The sequence below is a fragment of the Glycine max genome, chromosome 10, assembly GCF_000004515.6.
Source record: "Glycine max cultivar Williams 82 chromosome 10, Glycine_max_v4.0, whole genome shotgun sequence".
Taxonomy (NCBI): domain Eukaryota; kingdom Viridiplantae; phylum Streptophyta; class Magnoliopsida; order Fabales; family Fabaceae; genus Glycine; species Glycine max.
Genome location: NC_038246.2, coordinates 39,937,411 through 39,957,734, shown reverse-complemented (window position 1 = coordinate 39,957,734; position 20,324 = coordinate 39,937,411). Strand labels below are relative to the sequence as shown.

The following is a 20,324-nucleotide window of genomic DNA, read 5'->3' as shown; positions in this document are numbered from 1 at the left end:
ATAAAGTAGCAAACTCGAAGTCGAAAGCAATGAAAATGCACGACAGAACAAGTCCAAATAAAATAATGAACTTTTGTTGCCACATATTCTGACGGACTTACATTCACCACTATAATTTAATGAAATTCCTATAATTCTTTCTAGATACAAAATCTTATTCCAAACAAAGCGTTGTGCTCAGAAGTAACAAGGTTCGTAAAAAAATGAGTGAAAACTTCATAGAAAAAGGCCATATAACAATATTATTCCTTTTACTGTCAGCCCAAAAATCTACTTGCACGACGTGATGATCTATCTACCTTTTGTCATCCATCACTGAGATGTAAATTTGGTATGTTTAATACACTGACTTGTTTTTGACACAACCAAAGTCAACAATTTCAAGCACTGACTTGTTGTGACTTGGTAATACCATGGAGGTGGGTAAGAATACCGGTGGATCAAATCTGCACCAAAAGCTATCAATCTGGGCGTGGCAACAAAAAGCTAAAGCCAGAGTTTTCACGAATTAGAGGCGGGGGCTCTATATCTGCGATATCTATCTGCTCCATTGATTTCGATATGTCATCAACAGAAAACGGAATGCTGCACCAAATAGATGCTTTCATATGGTTAATGTTACAATATCACGATATAAATTTGCAAATAAGAATACAAGCTTCTCAAACTGGTATTCAAGTCAATTTGGATAAACTTTTCAACAAAATACTTGTAAGTGTAAAATATAAAATGAATGTATAATAAATTAAACTTCCTACATAAAATCAACTTATGCAACTATCACTAATAAAAAAAAATATATCAACACTAATAATAAAAAAAAGTTTAATTACTCATCTAGTCCCTATAGTTTTCAAACTTATCTTTTTTAGTCCCTATAGTTAATAAGTGAATTTATTAGTCTCTGAAGTCTAATAAGTGAATTTTTTAGTCCCTGAAATTTACATTTTAATTCTTTGGTCCCTCCCATTAAATTTTTTTAACTCCATTAGTTAAAGAATTTTAACAGTAGGGACCTTTTGAAAATTAAAATATAAACTTTAAGAACTAATAAATCCACTTATTATCTATAGGGACTAAAAGGGACAAGTTTAAAAACTATAGAAACTAAATGTGTAATTAAACCTAAAAAAAAAACTTATGCAACTATAATTTTTCAGAAGCTCCCTTGTCCAAATTGTTCATAAGCACCAGTAAATTTATCAAAACTTGGCATTATTGCCTTTGAAAAATAATAATAGTAGGGTTTCTTAATTAAAAAATTCCCACAAGTTAATCCAAACTAGGCATTGGTCTTCACTTACATGTCCAGATTAGCATATTGTGGAACTTGATTTTTTCTTTTTCTATAACTTTTTTGGAAAGAATTTTTTTTTCCTGAATATAGCTTTCCCATGCTTTTTGTCTCAGGACACAACAATGTAATCTTGAAATGGGTTTAGTCCAATGAATGTGGTAGTAAGCTTGGTAGGTTATATAGAAACATGACAAAGCTGCCTATATTCTGTGTGAGCGTGTGCGTGTTATTCTGGGAAAGTCAGGGATCACAAATTTGAGAAGAATAAAAGTCAGGGATCACAAACTGAAAACAGCCCTGAACCTCTAAGGATTGCCACAGGCTTATTTCAGTTTTTATGTTTATTCTGTATTTGGTTGTCATGCATCATAGTTAAACAGTTAAACTAATTAGTAAGAATTATTCGGTTGAAGCACCCAATAAAATGTGAGTGAACTTAACTATTTGCAAGAATATTAAATATAATAGGACAATTATCACATGAGCTATCATGATATCTGGCTGACCTTGAATCATCATCCAACAGGAAAGAATTACTAACTGCATTATTTGAATCTTCAGTCATCAACACTCTCATATTGGATATTACCTAGATGAAAACATTAATATGGCAGAGCTCAGCATAGTTTTTCTGCACATCTTATATTTGAAGTTATCATCATACTGCTTTCTAACATGGAGAGTTTAAGTAAAACTTTTATGTAAAAACTTACATCGGAGGACACACTATGCGTTCCGTATTTGTCATCCCAATACATGGTGCTTATCCGATATAGCTGCTGTATACTAAGGACCTGTACACAGAGACAGAATGGTAACTATTCTAAATAGCAAATCTTTCAATGAAAAAGATTTCTCCTACTTACTGGGCACAGGTCATGGCTTATTTCATCCAATGTTTTCTTTGGTTTCTGATGTATGACCTACACAAAGGAAAAAATCAGTTCTTCATATTTTCTTATCTAGGACCATTAGGGGAAAAAATAGTGTCAGATGTTATGTAGCCAAAAATAGATAGATACCAGAAATCCAATAGCTTGTCTAATATGTTTGAGCTCATCCCAGGCTGAACCTGCATACTGCAATTTTTTTTTTTGGAGAAGAGAGGGTTAGTATATGTGCCTATTAAAAGAACTGAAGAGAATAACAACAGCAGTGCAAAGTTAATACACCTCATCAGTTGCCTTATAACACCAATGCTCCAATTCAGCCAAACCAGCTTTGACATATTCTCCATTACTAAATGAGCAGCACTCCCGTCTTAAAAGAAGACTGTAACAAAAAAAATTGAGATGATTACAATGAGACTTCCAATTTACAGAACAGAAGACAGCCCTTAAAACGGAATATTAGAAGTGCAGAACAAACCAACCTATTGAATAATTGTACATTGATGAAAGAAAAAATTTGTGTGAACACCTTACGAACTAAAAATGGAGGAACCTGCCAAAATTAAGCCAAAGTTGGAGAAATCACAACATTACAACACTAAATAAATGGAAACATAACTAGCCAAAGAAAGGCAAATAAAATAATTTGGAAGAATATAATATGAAGACCTTTCTGAGGTTTGGCCAAATTATGTAGATCAACCTTTTCGTTCTCAAATTTATAGAAACCCCCCATATTTAATTATTAATATAAATCCCCCTTTATTTAAAACCAAAATAAAGAAAATATATGTAACTTGAGAATCAATAAGGGAAGTCATGTAATTTTATTAAATTTCGATAGAAGTGTATACATGATTTATTACAACAATATATTTAATGTAAATGATCCAAAAATATATGTAAAGAGCCAGAATTGTTATTGACACATATTGCAATACGGAGGCAAAAACATAGAAAGAAAGAAGCCAAAAGAGATTATACTAACATGATTTTCTTTCAACGCATTTAGAAAGTTTCCTAAGCTCTTCACTATTCCCTGCCAGTGAGCAATCAAAGCGCGTTGGGCTTCGGGGTTTGCAACTGAACGTGATGATCCCTTAACAAGGCTTGCTCTGGATGTTCTCGGTGCCTATCTCGTCACATACCAAATAACAGTGACGTTTTAAATGAATGAATTTCTATGAAAATGTATAAATTGGAAAAAAAAAATTGATCATTTTTAAAAAGCATACATAATAGACCAGCTTGTAGAATCCTACTAAAGATTAATGAATAAATTGTCATACCTGGATGCATAATCCAAGCAAGGGAGAAATTTCTTTCTTCAAATTATCACGAATCATTCCATATATCTTTTCCACATATGCTGTAAGCTGTTGTTTGAACAGCAGAGCTGGGTACTTGGCCTCAACTTGTCTTAATGTATCTACTCCTCTGCTTGTGTTACCATTGATTAGGGAAACATTGACTCCAGCTGGTGCTCCACGGAAACTCTGGGAAAAAAGGGGAACTTGCTTATCTGAAGAATAAAAGATTTTCATTGGGAATTAATTTGTTCATATCAGAAGCTATGCTTTACTTGAGTCATCCTCCCAAACAGGGTTGCTGAAGAACGATGGCGTTGTGGAGCCATTCCAGCAGCACCACTAGCCTTGAGTGTGCGCTGGAGTAACAAGAGAAGTGTAGAGGCATTGGATAACCAATAAGCCAAGACATCATTGTTATCCTGGGTCTGAAATCCAAATTGAAATATATCAGCAACTTGAAAGTATGACGCTAAGAAAGAGGTGTAAGAAAAAGAGACTACTAGCATGAGGAAGTTGCATTTTTCAGACCTCAATTGCATGGCCAATAGTTTGGATGATACGGTCAAAAACACTAGTACGCTCAACTTCAAATGATCTCCAGTGCAAGAGGCATTTGTATATGATAAAGGCAGCAATTGGTCTGTTCCCAGCAAAGCCTAGATGTTGCGCAATACATCTAATGAGTAACTCTTGATTCTCCTGTTGTTTTTCATTTAGTGACTTTTGTGGTTTATCGTCCAAGCCGTCAGAGGGTTCCCTCCGGTGCATTGATTTGCTGTGCATTTCCTGATTAGGCTATTAGGTGACCAAGAAAGAGTCAAATCCATATAGACATATCCAAAAGCAATAATTAAGAGTATAAAATAATAGATTTAGTTACCAGAGTTGTCTTTGCTTCCTGTACAATATGACCACTTTCAGTTCTCTGTTGACAGACAAAAAACTCCTTTAAACCAATGTCAAGAATTATATTGTTTTCATGCATATAATATTCATTATTGAGGATTACCTGGATAATTGATCTTGAACGTCCTGAAAGGAACTTATTAGGTGCCATGGACACAGCTTGTTGACGTAGAACCTGATTCTCCGATTCTAAATTAGTGATCTTCTCCTCTAGCCTAATCATAGAATCATGAGATTTCAGTCAACCATCTCAGTGAGCTAAGAGCAGGCATAATATGATGAAATTTTGAATTAGCTATAAATTATTGAGATGTCAAAAGAAGATAAAGAAAGATAAAGTTTTAACAGCTAGCCAATGATATTATCACACATTTCAAGAGAAAGAAAGTCTCTACAACAAGGAATTTGGCACAGAAGTTTACACAAGTCATCCAATATTTTCAAAGCAGGTCATTGTTGATTTAAGGGTGACCCAGTGGCCAGTGCACTAGGCTCCCACCACCAAGTAGGGTCTGGGATAGTAAATGTACACCGCTTTTTTTTTGGTGAATCGTAAATGTACACAGCTGTAACTCCATAAGCAGAGAGACTGTTTCCAAGATTTGTACTAGTGACCTCTTGGTTACAACTTACAAGTAACAACCTTAACATTGTGACAAGGCTCTCCCTTGCAAGACATCATTGATTATCACGGGAAAACAATTACATCAGGACATACTTTTCATTATTTACATATTACCTAGTCAATGATTCTTGAAGCTGACGTGTCTTCTTCTCCGTGTCCTCTAGTTTTTTACGTCTTTCTTCGCTACAAACTTGGGTTTCGTTGTATTTTCTTTCAAAGTCATCAGCTTTCTGTTTCTCTGACTTGAGTGAAGTCTGTGTTGATACAGCCAAGGCAAAATCACTTAAGATGAGCTAAGGTGCATAAGTTGATTTTAACTTTAAGAGAATTTTAATTCATTTTATCTTCTCATTTTCTTCTCTTATAAGTACTCAAGAATAAATTTATCCAAGATAGGCCATAGTTCTGTTTACAAGCTAGGTTACATAACTGGATACATGTTGTCCAGAAAAAAATACTATTTAAATAACTTCTTCACATTGAAATTTTTTATGGTCCTCAATCTGATATACCAAATTCCATATCTGTTGTCTTTTTTTTCACCTTTACGAACTAATCAATGAAGGAAAAGAGGCTACAAAATTAATGTACCATTCTAAGAATGATATAGGTCATATATTAGTGAAAGAAATATTGTCATAAAAGCTATCAATTTTAAAAGAAGCATTTTATATAGAAAGAGACGCATCTTTGAAATAAGTTCACCTAATAGGAGATTTGGTCTTGTATGACTGAACTTTCTTACCTTTAGGCTCTCAACTTCAGCGTTCAGTTTCTCGATCTTCTGTGTATCTTCAACAATAACCTGTGTTTCTTTAATGACAGGAGGTGCTTCTTCAACAACTTTCTTCGCATTCTCTCGCTCTTTGATGAGCAGAGCATTAGTTTCTTCAAATTTGTTCTGCATCTCCTGCAATAAATTCTGCACTTTTGCTATCTCCTGTGCTTTGGATTCTTCCAGATTGGTCTGTACATGATTCCACATGGCTTACTTTAGGCCTTACCAGTTGAGAGGATATTTAATAACTTGCAAACATTGGTCTTTTAACCTTCTGTTTATTTCTTAATTGTGCAAAAATGTTTTTCAAAATGCATGGTTGTGTAAGAGATCAGAACAACAAAATCCTTCCAAATTATTTTATCCACAAAACATGTATCTTACCCTTAAACCTTTTTCTAGTTGGAGACGCCAAGTGAGTTCCTCCACTCGTTTTTCTAGTTTATCCTTTGCTTCTTGAAGGGCACCAGTTTCTCTTGCAGCCTAAAGCAAATGGAAACATATGTCAACTTAGAAAAAAACAGAAAGATAAAATGAAACCAGGAAAACAAAATTAAAAAAGTGAGGTTCAAGCTACTTATATATTACAGAATGAGTCAGGTACAAGCCACTTAATCAGTTGGATCAAGGTGGGGTTAGTTTTAGATTTGATCCATCATACCACTAAAAAGGAAAGAAACATCAAAGAAAGAGAAATATTGCATGACTATCAATTTAGGCCATTCTGGATGCGATATTCTATTTTGTAGTTTTCTCCAAGGTTTATTTTGTATCTACTTCATTTCTTTCAAAATAAAGATATGGTAGTGGTTTAAGAAATCAAAATAAAAAGGGAAGATTTTTTTGTCTTCTGTTATCACAAGTGAAAAATTAAAGCCAATTGCAATCTTTGCAAATCAGAAGAGAATTTTAAGTTCTTCTATTGTTTTTCCCTTCATGAAGATAATGATGATGATGAAACAAAAAATATGAATATTGTTTGTATATATGTATGATTTGAAACTCAATTCTACAATTAAAAAAATTATCAAATAGTATCTTTTGCCTTTTGTGCCATAAGTTATGTAGGATGAATGTGTTACATCTTTTGTCATCTATTTCTTAAGGATCTACTTAATGTATAAGAATCATGGTAAACATAGAAACATACCATTTTCAGTTTCCTAAGTTCTTTCCTGGCTATGCGCCCCCTCCATCTGCATTGTGTAACTATTGCACCTTTCTTAAGCCTCTTATGATATAAGGCAGCTTTGTGGCACTGCCACCGAGCCTGCAATTTTTTGAGAGGGAATTTGAAATACTGAATACTGATTTCCCTAGAGGATAATCCAAATCATATAGTACTTGACCAAAACCTGAATAATAATGGAAGCTTTAGTTTGCTTCTTAAATCTGAATTTCTTGCGGGCAGCAACGGCCCTTATAGCTGTTTGCAGTGTAAGTGCTGACACATGAAGTTCTTTATAGGCTTTCCTAGATTCATATCTGCGTACATTCTTTTGAATTTTCCTAGCAGCAGCCTCCCTTCTCAAGTGCTCATAGAGTTTACATGCAAGTCTTCCTACAGATAATATATCATATATCTTAATATAGAAAAAGGAGAGTTATTAATTAATGAGATCTCCTACAGATCTGAGATACATTATTCTAACCAGGGAAGTCATGCTCTATGAAAACTTGACAGCATACTCTAATCAGGTTATTTCACTTTTGAAAAACTTTACCTCTCCACCGAGACTGCACATATATGCTCTTCTTTCGCAATGCAAGATAATGTTTACGAGCTTGATGAGTTCGTACGCACCGTTGGATAACTTTTGCTGCATTACCAAGTACTTGAGCTCTCCGTGCATCTAGTTCAGCCATCTGACCTGCTCTCAAGAATACCTTTGTTTTTCCAATCTACAACATTTGAAGCCAACCAAATGAATTTTGTGAACATATGAGCACGGCATAAATATTATACACATATGCAAGTTATAAGACCATACAAGTTCCCTGTTGATATTAGATCATTAAGTCTGAAAGAGCTGTTATAAATTCATGCTGCAATGTGCATGGGTTATAGTTGTTGCTAAGGCCTTAAGAGCTTTACAACAGAGTTATGGACAACTGAGCAAGAACACGAGCAATAATTATGCTGGTGAAATATTTCAAATTACCTGATATCCATGAAGCCCCATCTTTTCCAGAATCTTTTGGCAACCAGCCTTTTCATCACAGCTACTCACAGGTGAAAATTTTGACATATTAGCACCATCCCCAAGTTTGGTACGAAATATTTGAGCATATCAAGCCAAAACTTTTCTTCCTCCCAGGCATAGAAGATAAACTAAAAGAGTGCTTACTTTGCTTCCATGGCCTCTGTAGCAAGGATGCCAAATCTGTTTATAAATTCAAAGAAAGCACGGCGAGTAGGGTAGCCAGCACAACTGATTCTGATTGCCTCCAAAACACCCTATAGGAACAAGAGTTAGGAACAGCTGAAGAAGGGGTGAAGACTTGATGAAACTATGAATATACTTTTGTATAAACCATCTTCCAAAGAATGAAATAAAGGAAGAACATAAAAGCATACTCACACCACAGCGAAGTTGTTGCATAATATTGACATTCTCAAAAATTGCAGGCTTAAGTTGGTTGTTTGGTTTCACACATCTAATGTAATGGGGTTCTGTAGAATTTAATGTCTCCATCAGGCTTTGTAGTTGTAGCTGCACCATTCAAAATTTCATTAGCTTCTTGATTGTAAGAATGCAGTTCAGTTTTTGTAGGTTGTGAGGTGAGCTTGTTCATATATTCATTATTTGAATTTTTAGTCAAAGTCCTAAAGTTTACCAATAAAGACTTGAAAAAGAATGATACCTTAAAACGAGAACCAATTGAAGAAAATTTGGAAGATTTTGATGTCTCTTCTGGAAGTGGAGGAAAAAGGCCAGATACAAAATAACATTTGGAAGCACTCAATAAATCTTGATGTTCAGGAACCACATAATCCTTGTTTTTGTCTAAGAATTGGTCAGACTGGTATAATACCTGCAGATTTAGGAGGGTAAATTTGAATAAGCAAAGATATCGCATTTAAGCAGCAGCTAATGCTATGAGATTAGTCGTACCTCCCCAGCATAATGAGCAATTGTGAAATCTGTTCGAGACAGTTTTGGCTTAATAAAGCGCTTGTGATTCTTAAATGTTTGATAAAGCTTATTTGCAAATGTTTCATGAGTTGACTTCGGAAACATGCTGAAAGACAAAGGGAGAGGGTAAAGGCAAGAACGATGGACATAGATTCAGTATGTTATGTAACAAGTATTAGACTAAGAAAGTTGCAGATGAAAAACTGTGTTCTCCATTGGAGAATTCTGCATTAAATAATGCTCATACAATTTGATTTCTACATTTGTGCATTAAATAGCCAATCTGCAATAAATGCTATCCTACAGTTGGAATAACTAATTAAGTATATAATTATAGCTGCATAATAATGTAAGATCTGTTGTTTTGAATGGCCAACAAATGTGTCAATAATAACAAATATTCTACAATTTGTGCCAATTAATAACTAATATTTTGCTAATCAATTCCATTGACACCCCCCCTCAAATTGATGTTGGTAAGTCTAAAGGCATCAATTTGCTGATTAGGAAATTATTGCGCTGACGTGTCAAGGATTTTGTGAGAATATCAACAAGTTGAACAAATGTAGAAACATGAGGCAAGGTGATAACTCGATGGTCATACACCTCCCGGATTGAGTGACAATCAACCTCTATGTCCTTTCTTTCATAGTAAACAAGATTTGTGGCAATTTGAATGGCACTTGTATTGTCAGTATGCATTGGAGTTGGTTTTGCTTGCGAAAAACCAAGCTCTGAAAAGAGACCACGTAACCAAATAATCTCTCAGCATGAAGTAGACATGGTGCAGTATTCTGCTTCAGTGGATGATTTGGAGACTGAGTCTTGTTTATTGCATTTCCAAGAGATTGGAGCTTTCCCGAAGAACATACACCAGCCAGTAGTGGATTTCCGTGTGTCTGGACATCCAGCCCAATCAGAATCACTGTATGCTTGAAGTTGTGTTGATGCACCAGTAGGGAAGAAAAGCCCACGACTAGAAGTACCAAATAGATACTTAATAATATGGTGTACTGCTGAAAGATGCAAATGCCGATGAAATTGCATGAATTTGCTAACTGTGTGAACAACAAATGAGATGTTTGGTCTAGTGATGGTTAGGTAAATAAGACTTCCAACCAGCATACGATAGAAAGTTGGGTCTAGTAGAAGGTCACCATCTCGTCGCAATTTTAGATTAATTTCTATTGGAGTGTCAACAGGAACAGAATTAGTGAGACCAACTAATTGAATTAGATCTTGAATATATTTGTGTTGATTGACGAAAATGTCTTGCTATCGAAAGTGTACTTCTAATCCCAAGAAATAAGTGAATTGGCCAAGGTCTTTCATGCAGAAAGTTAAATGCAATAGTCTCTTGATTGTATTGATAGCCTCTTGATCAGATCCGGTGATCACAATATCGTCCACATAAACAAGAAGTATGACAATTACTTTTAAGCTCCTTTGTATGAAAAGTGACAGATCATACTAGCTTTGTATGAAGGAAAAACCAAGTAGTGTTGTGCGAAACTTTTCAAACCATATTCTCGGTGCCTATTGGTGAAACTTTTCAAACCACTAGCGGTAGAAGGACCAGCCGCAGCAGTAAAGGCTGTTTCAATTTTCCTTGGTGATCTTATGGGGCATTCTTTAATGATATGGTCATCCTTTTTGCAGTAATTGCAAAACTTTTTAGGACAGTGTGAAGCAAAATGTCCAAGTTCTTTGCAACAGAAGCATTGGATAGCACTCAAGTCTCGACGTTTAGGTTTTCTTTGTGCAGCATATGCAACTGGAAAAGAGTCAGATTTTTGTTGTTCAATGGATGCTTAAGTTAGGAGACGTTGTTTTTCACAAAGAAGCTCATTGAGCTCTATTCATGAGATTGGACCAAATACCCTCAAAGTCAGATCTCAATTCCATAAGAAATTGATCTCTTTTTGTAGTCTCATGAACTTGTTGCACTGCAATTTGACCTTCATTTGACAAATCTTCATAGACAATGTTAGTGTATTCAGTCCAACGATTCATGAATTGAGAATAGAATTCAAAATTTGAGAGACTATCCTATTGAAATATGGCAATTTCATGTTCCAGCTAGAACCTTCTAGCAGTATTATTCTGGTTATAAATCTTCTTGAGATAGGCCCACATCTTCTTGGCTGCAGTGCTGAATGGTCAGAGATTGAGAACAATATGAGGATCAACAAAGCCTATGATCCATGCCATGACTTGGCCATCCTTGACTTCCCACGCAGCATATTCGTTCGGCTGGTTTTCTTTGTTAGGAGCAGAACTAGTGCCATCAACATGACCCCAAAGGTTCTTACCTTTGACAAATATCTGGAACTGGAATGCCCAGGCAAAATGATTTTTGCCATTAAGGCAAATGAATAAGACATCATACTTGTCACTAGACATAAGGTTAAGGGGAAAAAAAAGGTAATCACGAGAGAGAAATCACAAAAGAACAAGGAGCAAGAACTGGATAGTCTTGCAAAACCAAGAGGCCAGGAATTTTGGACAGAACTATGATAGGATTGCAACCTAGACTAATACCATATTAGCTAAGAAAGTTGCAGATGAAAAATTTATGTGTTCTCCTGTGGAGAATTCTGCTTTAAATAGTGCTCATACAATTTGATTTCTACATCTATGCATTAAATAGTCAATTTGCAATAAATGTTATCCTAAAGCTGGGATCACTAATTAAGGAGATAATTACAGTTGTATAATCATGTAAGATATGTAGTTTTGAATGACCAGCAAATTTGTGCCAATAATAACAAATATTCTGCAATTTGTGTCAATTAATAACTAATATTCTGCTAATCAATTCCATTGACAACAAGGAGCTTTGGATTTGAAGAAACCAGACAAAAACTAGATCATGTCTACTTTTACCAACCTAAAGTAGATGTAGAAAGTTAAAATCATCAAGCAAGCTGTGAAAAGGAAGTAGTTCATGGGAAAAATAACAATTATTTACCAAGCTTCATCGAGGAGAGCAATGATTCCTCCAGGTTTCTGCAAAAGCAAAATCAATGTAAAAGAATAGTACAAGAACAAAAGGCAGAAAAAGCCTAACTAGGGATTGAATTAGGCTGTAAAATGGGCCCAAAATAATAACTTGGTGGAAGACTACTCACTACTCAGAAATGGAACTTGCTTGATTGTAAATTTATATTCATCTAAAACCCAAAATATCAGATTGTGTATATTAGACACAATAAAGGTCTTGTGGTTCAATTCCAAAAGAAGCAAGAATTAAACTCATTAATCAATTTTATTTTCATCACAAGTTCCTGTTCCCCTGCTTCTCTTCCTTTCTACATGTATGTAGTTGTTCTGTATTTTTTGTCAACCTGGGAGGATTGGGATCAATTGAAAATTCATTATTAATAGGCAGGGTATAGTCACACTAAATAGACTGTGGGATGAACCTATATTGGATGATTAAAAACAACAGCAATGTAAATATCATCTTTAAGCATATCAAACGCACACTACCTTTCAGTTTCATTAAGGTTTTGACCATCTATGTTGAAGGCTTCCAACTAAAAATGAATAAATTATACTCGATTCCTTGAAGAAAGTAGGAAAAAGGAGAGAAAGAAAACCTTCTCAATAAGGTCCAAAACATCTTGGTTGTCAACAAATTCAATGTAGCTCCAGTTGATCTGCTCCTTTGTATATTCTTCTTGTTCCATTTTAAACACGTGCTGAAATTCATCATCACCATCATATTAATAATGGAAATAGCAAACAAACTTGAAGTGCATAATTTGTTCTTAGACTTTGCCTGATTGAAATGTTGCTGCAACTTCTCATTTGTGAAATTAATGCAAAATTGCTCAAAACTGCAGAGCATGACAAACTGAAAATAAGTTACAAAAGATTGAAACTTGAGAATAAGTAGAAGTAGTTGCTTTCAATATCTCCAGTAATGCCCTCTTGTGGACATACTTATGGATATATATGTTTATTCTTCAAAACTATATATTACCTGTTAGATTTAAAGCTTTCGAAACCATAGATATCAAGGACCCCAATCAAAGATTTAGAATTGGGGTCTTGTCCAATGGAACTATTAATCTTGTCCACCAACCTGTTAGTAAACACATAAATGATCCAGGAATAAAAATCAGAACCCTGTATCCTCATATTCAATATTTGTGACACTAATTAGAGATTTTAAAGGTCTTTAAAATGAATTTGTTTCCATTTTTAGTATCTTACCAGTCAAATAGCCGAGAATAGAGTGTTTTTGCTAATCCATCTCTACTGATTGCTGCACTTTGGGGGTCAAGGCTCCGTTTTATAACTTCTTCAGGGGTGATCATGACACGCTTACATAATGCGTCTTCCAAGGCATCAGCATCACACCTGATCCAATATTGACAATTATCTTAAGGAAACTATAAATCATACAGACATGAGTAATAATACAACAATGCCCATACATGAGAAGCTCAGCAGTTGTTTTCAGGTGGAATTTGGATTTGTCATCTTTTGGAACTGATGAATCAATGTCTTTTCCCTTGGTAAATTCAATATTACCAATATGAAGAATTGAAGCAACAACTCTGAAAATGGCTTCCTGAGAACAAGACAGCAGGGCAAAACAGAGAGGGAGAGAACAATCATTCTATATTCTAGCAAGAAAAAAGCTGGCTGCATTCATACTTGTGGAAGAAATACCTGATCTTTTTGGCTTATCCCAACAATATCCATAGCTCTCCGGGTGGCAAGATATTCACGAGCATCACTTACATCAGCCAGTTCATAGCATTTTGACTGGTTAAGGTAGTGAAATGATCTAGGATTTCCTAATTTGTATTTCTCAATTTCCTGTTAGCAGAATTTTCAATGAGTTCATATAATTAAAAGAATCAATAATAAGTAGATCGTAGCCAGAAATCCACCTCCTGTGGTGCAGCACAAAGAAGATAAAAGCAATGGTAGTTCCTTTCAGGATCATTAATTTGGCAAACCCGAGATCTCTCTAGAAGATATGTTCGGATGGCTGCTCCTGATATTCTTCCACTTTTATCGAATTGGATCTCAACAAATTTACCAAAACGGCTGCACCATTAACACTAGGAGAATTTGAAACCAACTCTTTGGTATTAGCTTAGACATTAAGTATCATGTAGCAGTTTATGTTAGCAAAAAGAGAAATTCCTTTTTGGAATGAAAATTTGATAAAGAAAGACATCATTCTAACTGCCCTTCTTAATATCGGAATGACTTTTGACAATATAATGTGCTATTAAGTTAATGAAATGAAACAAAACTGGAAACAAAGTTAATCTATAATTTCAGACTAGCGGTAAGAATGAAGCACAAGGAATTCTTTGTTGCCCACATGTCAGGAAGACTTATAAAAAGTTAACTTACATACCAGAAATCATAGAGAATAAAACCCACAGAATCCTTTATTTACCACATATAAGAGAGACTCACCTAGAATTGTTATTCCTGACAGTTTTAGCATTCCCAAATGCTTCCAGTACTGGATTTGACTGCACTCAGATCAGTTAATAAAGAAATCTTGAATGAGTTCATATTAAAAGATAAGAAAATGGAATGTTATTCATTGGGAGGGGGGCGGGAATTCTGTTAGAATTCAAAAATAAGTGTAATTAATTGGATCATACTTCAAGAACTTGTTGCTCAACTGTTCGCCCTTCAGTACCAGCCCTACCACCTAAGAAGGCAAGGTATTGCATAAGCATTTTTGTAGTTTCTGTTTTCCCAGCTCCACTTTCCCCACTGACTAGAATTGAATTGCTTTTCTTTTCGTTAATCATCGCCCTGATATTAATAAAATCATCAATTTAATATTTGCTTCACTTAGAGAAATGAAACTTGGATCTTACGAAAAAATTAGGATTACCTATATGCAACATCAGCAACTGCAAACACATGAGGACTTAATTCTCCAAATGGTGCTCCCTTGTATTGTTGCATCATGTGCGCACCATAAATATGAGGTAGTCTTTGGAATGGATTTATTGCAATCAGAATATTTCCAGTATAAGTCTGCCAAAACAATAGGTAACAACTTTTTCACTGATAAAATATGCTGAATCTCATCTCATTAAAGGGAAGAAAGCCTTACATATATTTCATTCAATTCATATCTAGCTTTTAAGTTCTGCAGGACTCCAGGCTCGTGCAAATAGGAAAGTTTTGTCATATCATCCACTCCACCAGGAGGAGCTTCCATATCCTTAGGATATATTTTTGATAAATTTGCAACAACCTTAAAATAGCAATTACAGGTAAATAATTCAGATTTAATCTTTGGCTTAATAAGTTACTGCAACATTTTGCACATTTTCCAGTTAGCAATACATGCATGAGAAAGAACAAGTGCTGCATTAAGAAATGAAGTAAGCAATTAAAATAATAATTTGCTTACTGCAGAGTTTAATGAGTTAAGATAAAGCAGGAATACAATGAAGAAAGACAGTAGTAAATTTGTTCAAGACTCCAATGACCTCGACACTGGATTTTCAGGACAATAAACCTTAATTAAATAATTTTCTATAGATCATAATGATGACTTGAATCCCAAGCAGGGACATTCAATAATGAAAGAAAGAACTCTTGTTTACGGATCTCTTCCCTTTTTACTTTTTAGTGTTTTCTTTGTCCTTCTTTACTCATTCCATAATCTACTTGAAGCTCAGATACAGCTGACCAGCACTCCAGCAGTTCTTTTTCTTATTTTAGTTGATAACCATGTAAGTAGTTGCTATGTATATAAACCTAGGATGATCACAAAGGAGACTGGGGACAAAGCTAGAATAAATAAGATGGGGGACCTAATATGAAAATTACTTTATTGAAGGGGGCAAATTAATTTTGTTTTAGAAAAAAAGCTACATGGGAAGAAGAAAAAAAATTAAAGGGGAAAAAAAGGATGGGAACAATCCCCTCCTCCAAGCAACATTTCACATCCCCTAAATGAGAGGTAAATTATTACCAGTCATTATTATTTTATCTTTCTTCTGTATTAACTGTTGTCATACGATAAGCCTATGTCAAATGTTTAGCTATCCAACACAGTATGGATTGATTCTAGAATGAAAGTCTTATTTTTCAAGATAGGGTACTGCCCATCAATGACTACAGTTGGTCGTAAACCTATCAATCTTCTTCTCAAAAAGATTGGATATAAAAAGGCAAAAAATCTAATACTATAAAATAGGGAACCAAGTAACTGGCACTCTGACAGTCTACAAACCTTTTTTCCATTGGTAGCATCAATTTCAGCATCCTTTCCATTTATTTTTAATACCTGTCCATCAATCCAAGATACCTCTGGGTCTTCAATCCAGACATGAGAACCCACAACAATATTCACTGGAGTACCCTGCAGATGGAGATATGGAATCATTATTTTTATTACAATGATCTATGTAAGATTTCATTAAGGTTCTGGATATGTATTTTTATATTATCTTGTCTTCAAGAAAAGCTAACAAGAATTGTACATAAGTTTGTCCCATGACATGCGTCTAGTAAGATCTATAAATTCCAAACTAAACTAAAACATGCCTAGTTAGACAGTGCCTGTAAATCTGTAATACTAACAGCCAAATAAAATAAATCAGAATGTTTTACCATAATTCTCAGGAATATTGGCCTAACAACCAACTGGATACCACATTGTAGAAAAATCAGTTTAATCACAGTTTGCTGCTGCATGGCAAGATATCATATTTCTTTCCTAATACATCCTTTTCTAATGTATTATTGACTGAGAGATATTTTGAGTTTTTGAATCTTGAAAAAATTGCAAATACCACATGAAATCAGGATCTACAAGACTACAAGTATACTGATGCTCTTCAAAAGTGGAAGTTCATGTATAAGTATAAACAAATGCGAGTCACAACCCACAACTCAGGACTCTGAGCTCAATATTGTTTTGAAACTTGATATGCCTACTAAATCTATATTTCTTCTACCCATTGCTAAAATCCATCCACTCTATATACAGAACGAACCAAGTGTGGTTTGTCTGCTTTGCATTTCATGATTCATCACTTTCTGTTTCATAATTTATCCACTGTTGGCATCATTATTCTCTGACAATGCTGCCTGAGTTGCCCAACTTAATTTGAATGCCACATCTCCCAAATAAATCATTTGCTTTTAGATTTGAACAAAACTTGGATACAGTTCCTTCGGTGTTTTTAACGTTGTTCTCCAATTAGAATTGGAGTTTCATCTCAATAATCCGTATACTAAATACTCCCCAACATTAAATGTCACCATAGACTCCCAAGGTAAAACTCCAATTCTGATTTGAGAACAACCCCAAAAGCACCTAAGGAACTGCATATAAGTTTTGTCGGATTGATTTTACCAGTGAACTCCAATCCCTTTTCCCATACTCCTCCGAAATTCCAATGCGCATTGATCATGGAGGAGGGTCACTACATAAAACAGCTGTGTGTGCATTACAAAGAATCACTTGACTTCAAAGTATGATGATCCCTAACAACTTCTCTCCAGTATCCAGTTCATAGTTTCATTCAATCTTTCACGTAAGTATTTTCAATTCCAACGCACGTAATTGCGTAAACGAGATCTTATTATTATTTTGAATGGAAAAAGATAAAAATAACAAGAGGCTTCCATTGATTGTGCAAGCGACTATACAGAAAGAAAATCGCATCGCATAATAAATAAATACAAAAAGTAAAGTGAAAATGGCGAGAGAAACGTACCATTATTGCGGTGTAAAGTGGGAGGTGAGGGAGACCTCAACGAGAAGGTTCATAAAGAGAAGAAAATGAGTTAGGGATCTGATGGGAGCGTTATTGCTGAGATTTGAATGAAAGGCGTTAAGAAAGTGGGAAAATGGTGTGAAAGTGAGATGACAGGAACGACGACATTGATTAGTTTTTGGGGGAAGATGAACAGAGAGGGAAATGGAAGAAGTGAGCAAGGGTTTGGATCCATGAAGAGACATTCTTCGCCACGCCCTTCAACTTCGGCACCTTCTTCTTCTTCCCTTTGCTTTCGCGCCAACTCGTGGCTCCTAATTAACTATGTGTCTAACGGAATTTCTTCTCACTCCCCTCCCTGGTGTTTTAAATGTTTTAAATATCCATATATTATTTTTTCTAAACTAAAATGTAAATATACAAAAGTTGGAATTTCTTCATTATAAAGTCACAATGTTCCGGAATTTGGATGAGTCAGAACCTACGTGTATAATGTCTATCCAATAAAAAATGGACACGTATAGGCTCTTTCTCTTTCTCTTGGGCACGATTGAAGGTCGAAGGCGACAGTCAGGGAAAGAAATTCCGACGATGGGAGAAGCGGAGGAAGGAAGAAATTCGTACAAGGAGGAGGAAATAAAAAAGAGCAAGGGGGAAAAGAAACAGAACGACACCGATCTCCTTTTTTTTTCTATTTCGCTTTCCTCTCTCTCGATCTCCTTTGTTTATTTGATGTTCATTTGTGTTTTCTGTTATGTGCGCTGTCTGTGGTGACGGGTAAGGGGAGGAGAAGCGGTGGCGGTGTTGCGTGGTTTATGGTGATGGATTGATGACGACTCGTCCGAGTCGACTCATTGGCTCACTCGGATGAGGGAGGGACAAGGGAGAGAAGCAAGGTGCAGAGCTCAGTGAGCTTGATGCGGAAGAGGAAGACGCGGCGGAGGAAGAAGGTTTCAGGCGGCGGCGGCAGCGGTAGCGGTAGCGGCTCCTCGTCTCCGCTGGAGAACGATGAGGTGGCGATAGTATTTGATCTGAGTTTATTATTGTGTTTGATGGTGTTAGGGAAGACTGAAGAGGCTTCGATTCTTGCATATTTTATTTTCTTTAGCTTTGAAATATCTACCATATAAATTATATATGTGTCACATTTTTTAGATACAATTTAAGCTACATATGTTTAGAATAATGTGAGTTATGTGCACAGAACCATCAGATTCAAGCCTATGAGTTATGTTAACAAACGCAGAGCTCATGTCCTTTGTTTTTTCACGCGTTGCTTCTGTGTTTCGAAATTAATCATAATTGTGATGAAGTTTCTCATCAGGAATTTGTTTAAGTTTGTTTTTCTCTTGTGGAGGTTGTAGTTTGCTCACCAAATTACTACCATTGCCTAAAACGTGCCAAAAAACTTGTTGTTTCAGGAATTGAGTAGGAGGGTTTTGCAAGTTTCTTTATCTGGGTCTGTTATGGTGTTTGACGGTGATGGTACTGTGCTGTTATGGTGTTTGAAAAAAAAAATCTGCAATTTGTGACAGGTTTTTAAGCTTCACAAATTGTATTTTGATTTTTGCTTGTTTTTTTATTTTTTCTGCTATTTGTGAGGGTTGTAAAACCATCAAAAATTATATTTTAATATATAAATATTAAAAAATGTCATGTAGGTTTTAAGGTTTAGGTTCATATGAATCGGGATTTAACTTTCAACTAAAAAATAACATTATGATTTTATGAGGAAAAAAATATAGACAAAATTTTACAAAGATAAATCTAAACTTTGATATATTTAAAGAGGAAAAAATATATTTTTTATTTTTTTATAGCTACCTAATATTCAAGTTACTTTATATATATATATATATATATATATATATATATATATATATATATATATATATATATATATATATATTTTAATTCGTCCATATATGTATGTATTCTCTAACTATTTTTATTTAGTTGGTAATTTGTTAAGTTGTAATAACTTTATTAAGTTGAGTGAATTTTATATAAGAAGTATGGACCATATCCATCAACTTTATTTATCTATTTTTTCCATGAGAAAAAAATTATAGAAGAAAAAAAACCCATTAATTTATATAAAAAAAAAAAACTAATCTAGTTAACTTCGTATAAAAGAAATAGATAATTTTTTTAACTTGATTGGATTAGAAATCATAAATGTTCTTAAACTCGTTAGATTAGAAATTAATCTAATTTATGATATGATTATTTTTTACTTAAAGAAAATTTTAAACAATGAATACTCATGAAATTTTACATGACCACATCAATCAGGTATCTTTGAACTTCGTGTAAAAAACTAAAAATTGTGGTGTTAATCATTATTAAAAACTTTTATGATTGTTTATTTACTATAGTTGAGAAGCTCAATAGCTATTAATGGAACATAAGCCTTTAATTGAGAAGCTCAATAACTAATAAACATTATTCTTTTACATATAGTCATGAACGTTGCTAGCTAATAATTTGCATACAAGAATATTTCAAAAAAAATTGTAAATAGGTATTATAAAAATATAATCACTTGAATTTTTTTTCTTTATTAACTATATTAAAATTGACATCTAAAAAATACTACTATCTTACATAAGAAGGATATCTTAATTTATATGATTTATATGCACATTTTTC

General features: G+C 34.5%; 1 protein-coding gene across 1 annotated transcript; it reads right to left on the bottom strand.

Annotated features, from left to right (window-relative positions):
* Positions 1-42: 42 nt before the first annotated feature.
* Positions 43-19,249, bottom strand: LOC100792816 (myosin-10). The gene is made up of 38 exons (XM_006589136.4): positions 17,673-19,249; positions 16,181-16,309; positions 15,050-15,193; positions 14,825-14,970; positions 14,586-14,742; positions 14,392-14,450; positions 13,851-14,010; positions 13,627-13,776; positions 13,389-13,525; positions 13,165-13,311; positions 12,932-13,033; positions 12,728-12,785; positions 12,546-12,647; positions 11,915-11,952; positions 8,923-9,049; positions 8,672-8,842; positions 8,389-8,520; positions 8,155-8,264; positions 7,969-8,029; positions 7,531-7,708; positions 7,162-7,367; positions 6,957-7,076; positions 6,191-6,289; positions 5,774-5,995; positions 5,143-5,282; positions 4,507-4,618; positions 4,378-4,422; positions 4,026-4,292; positions 3,770-3,922; positions 3,477-3,683; positions 3,176-3,319; positions 2,670-2,740; positions 2,470-2,569; positions 2,320-2,376; positions 2,164-2,220; positions 2,011-2,091; positions 1,804-1,886; positions 43-585 (listed from the first exon to the last, which is right to left on the bottom strand). Exons 1-38 carry the CDS (start codon positions 17,673-17,675, stop codon positions 462-464), a joined length of 4,599 nt encoding a protein of 1,532 aa, XP_006589199.1. The 5' UTR covers positions 17,676-19,249; the 3' UTR covers positions 43-461.
* Positions 19,250-20,324: the final 1,075 nt, after the last annotated feature.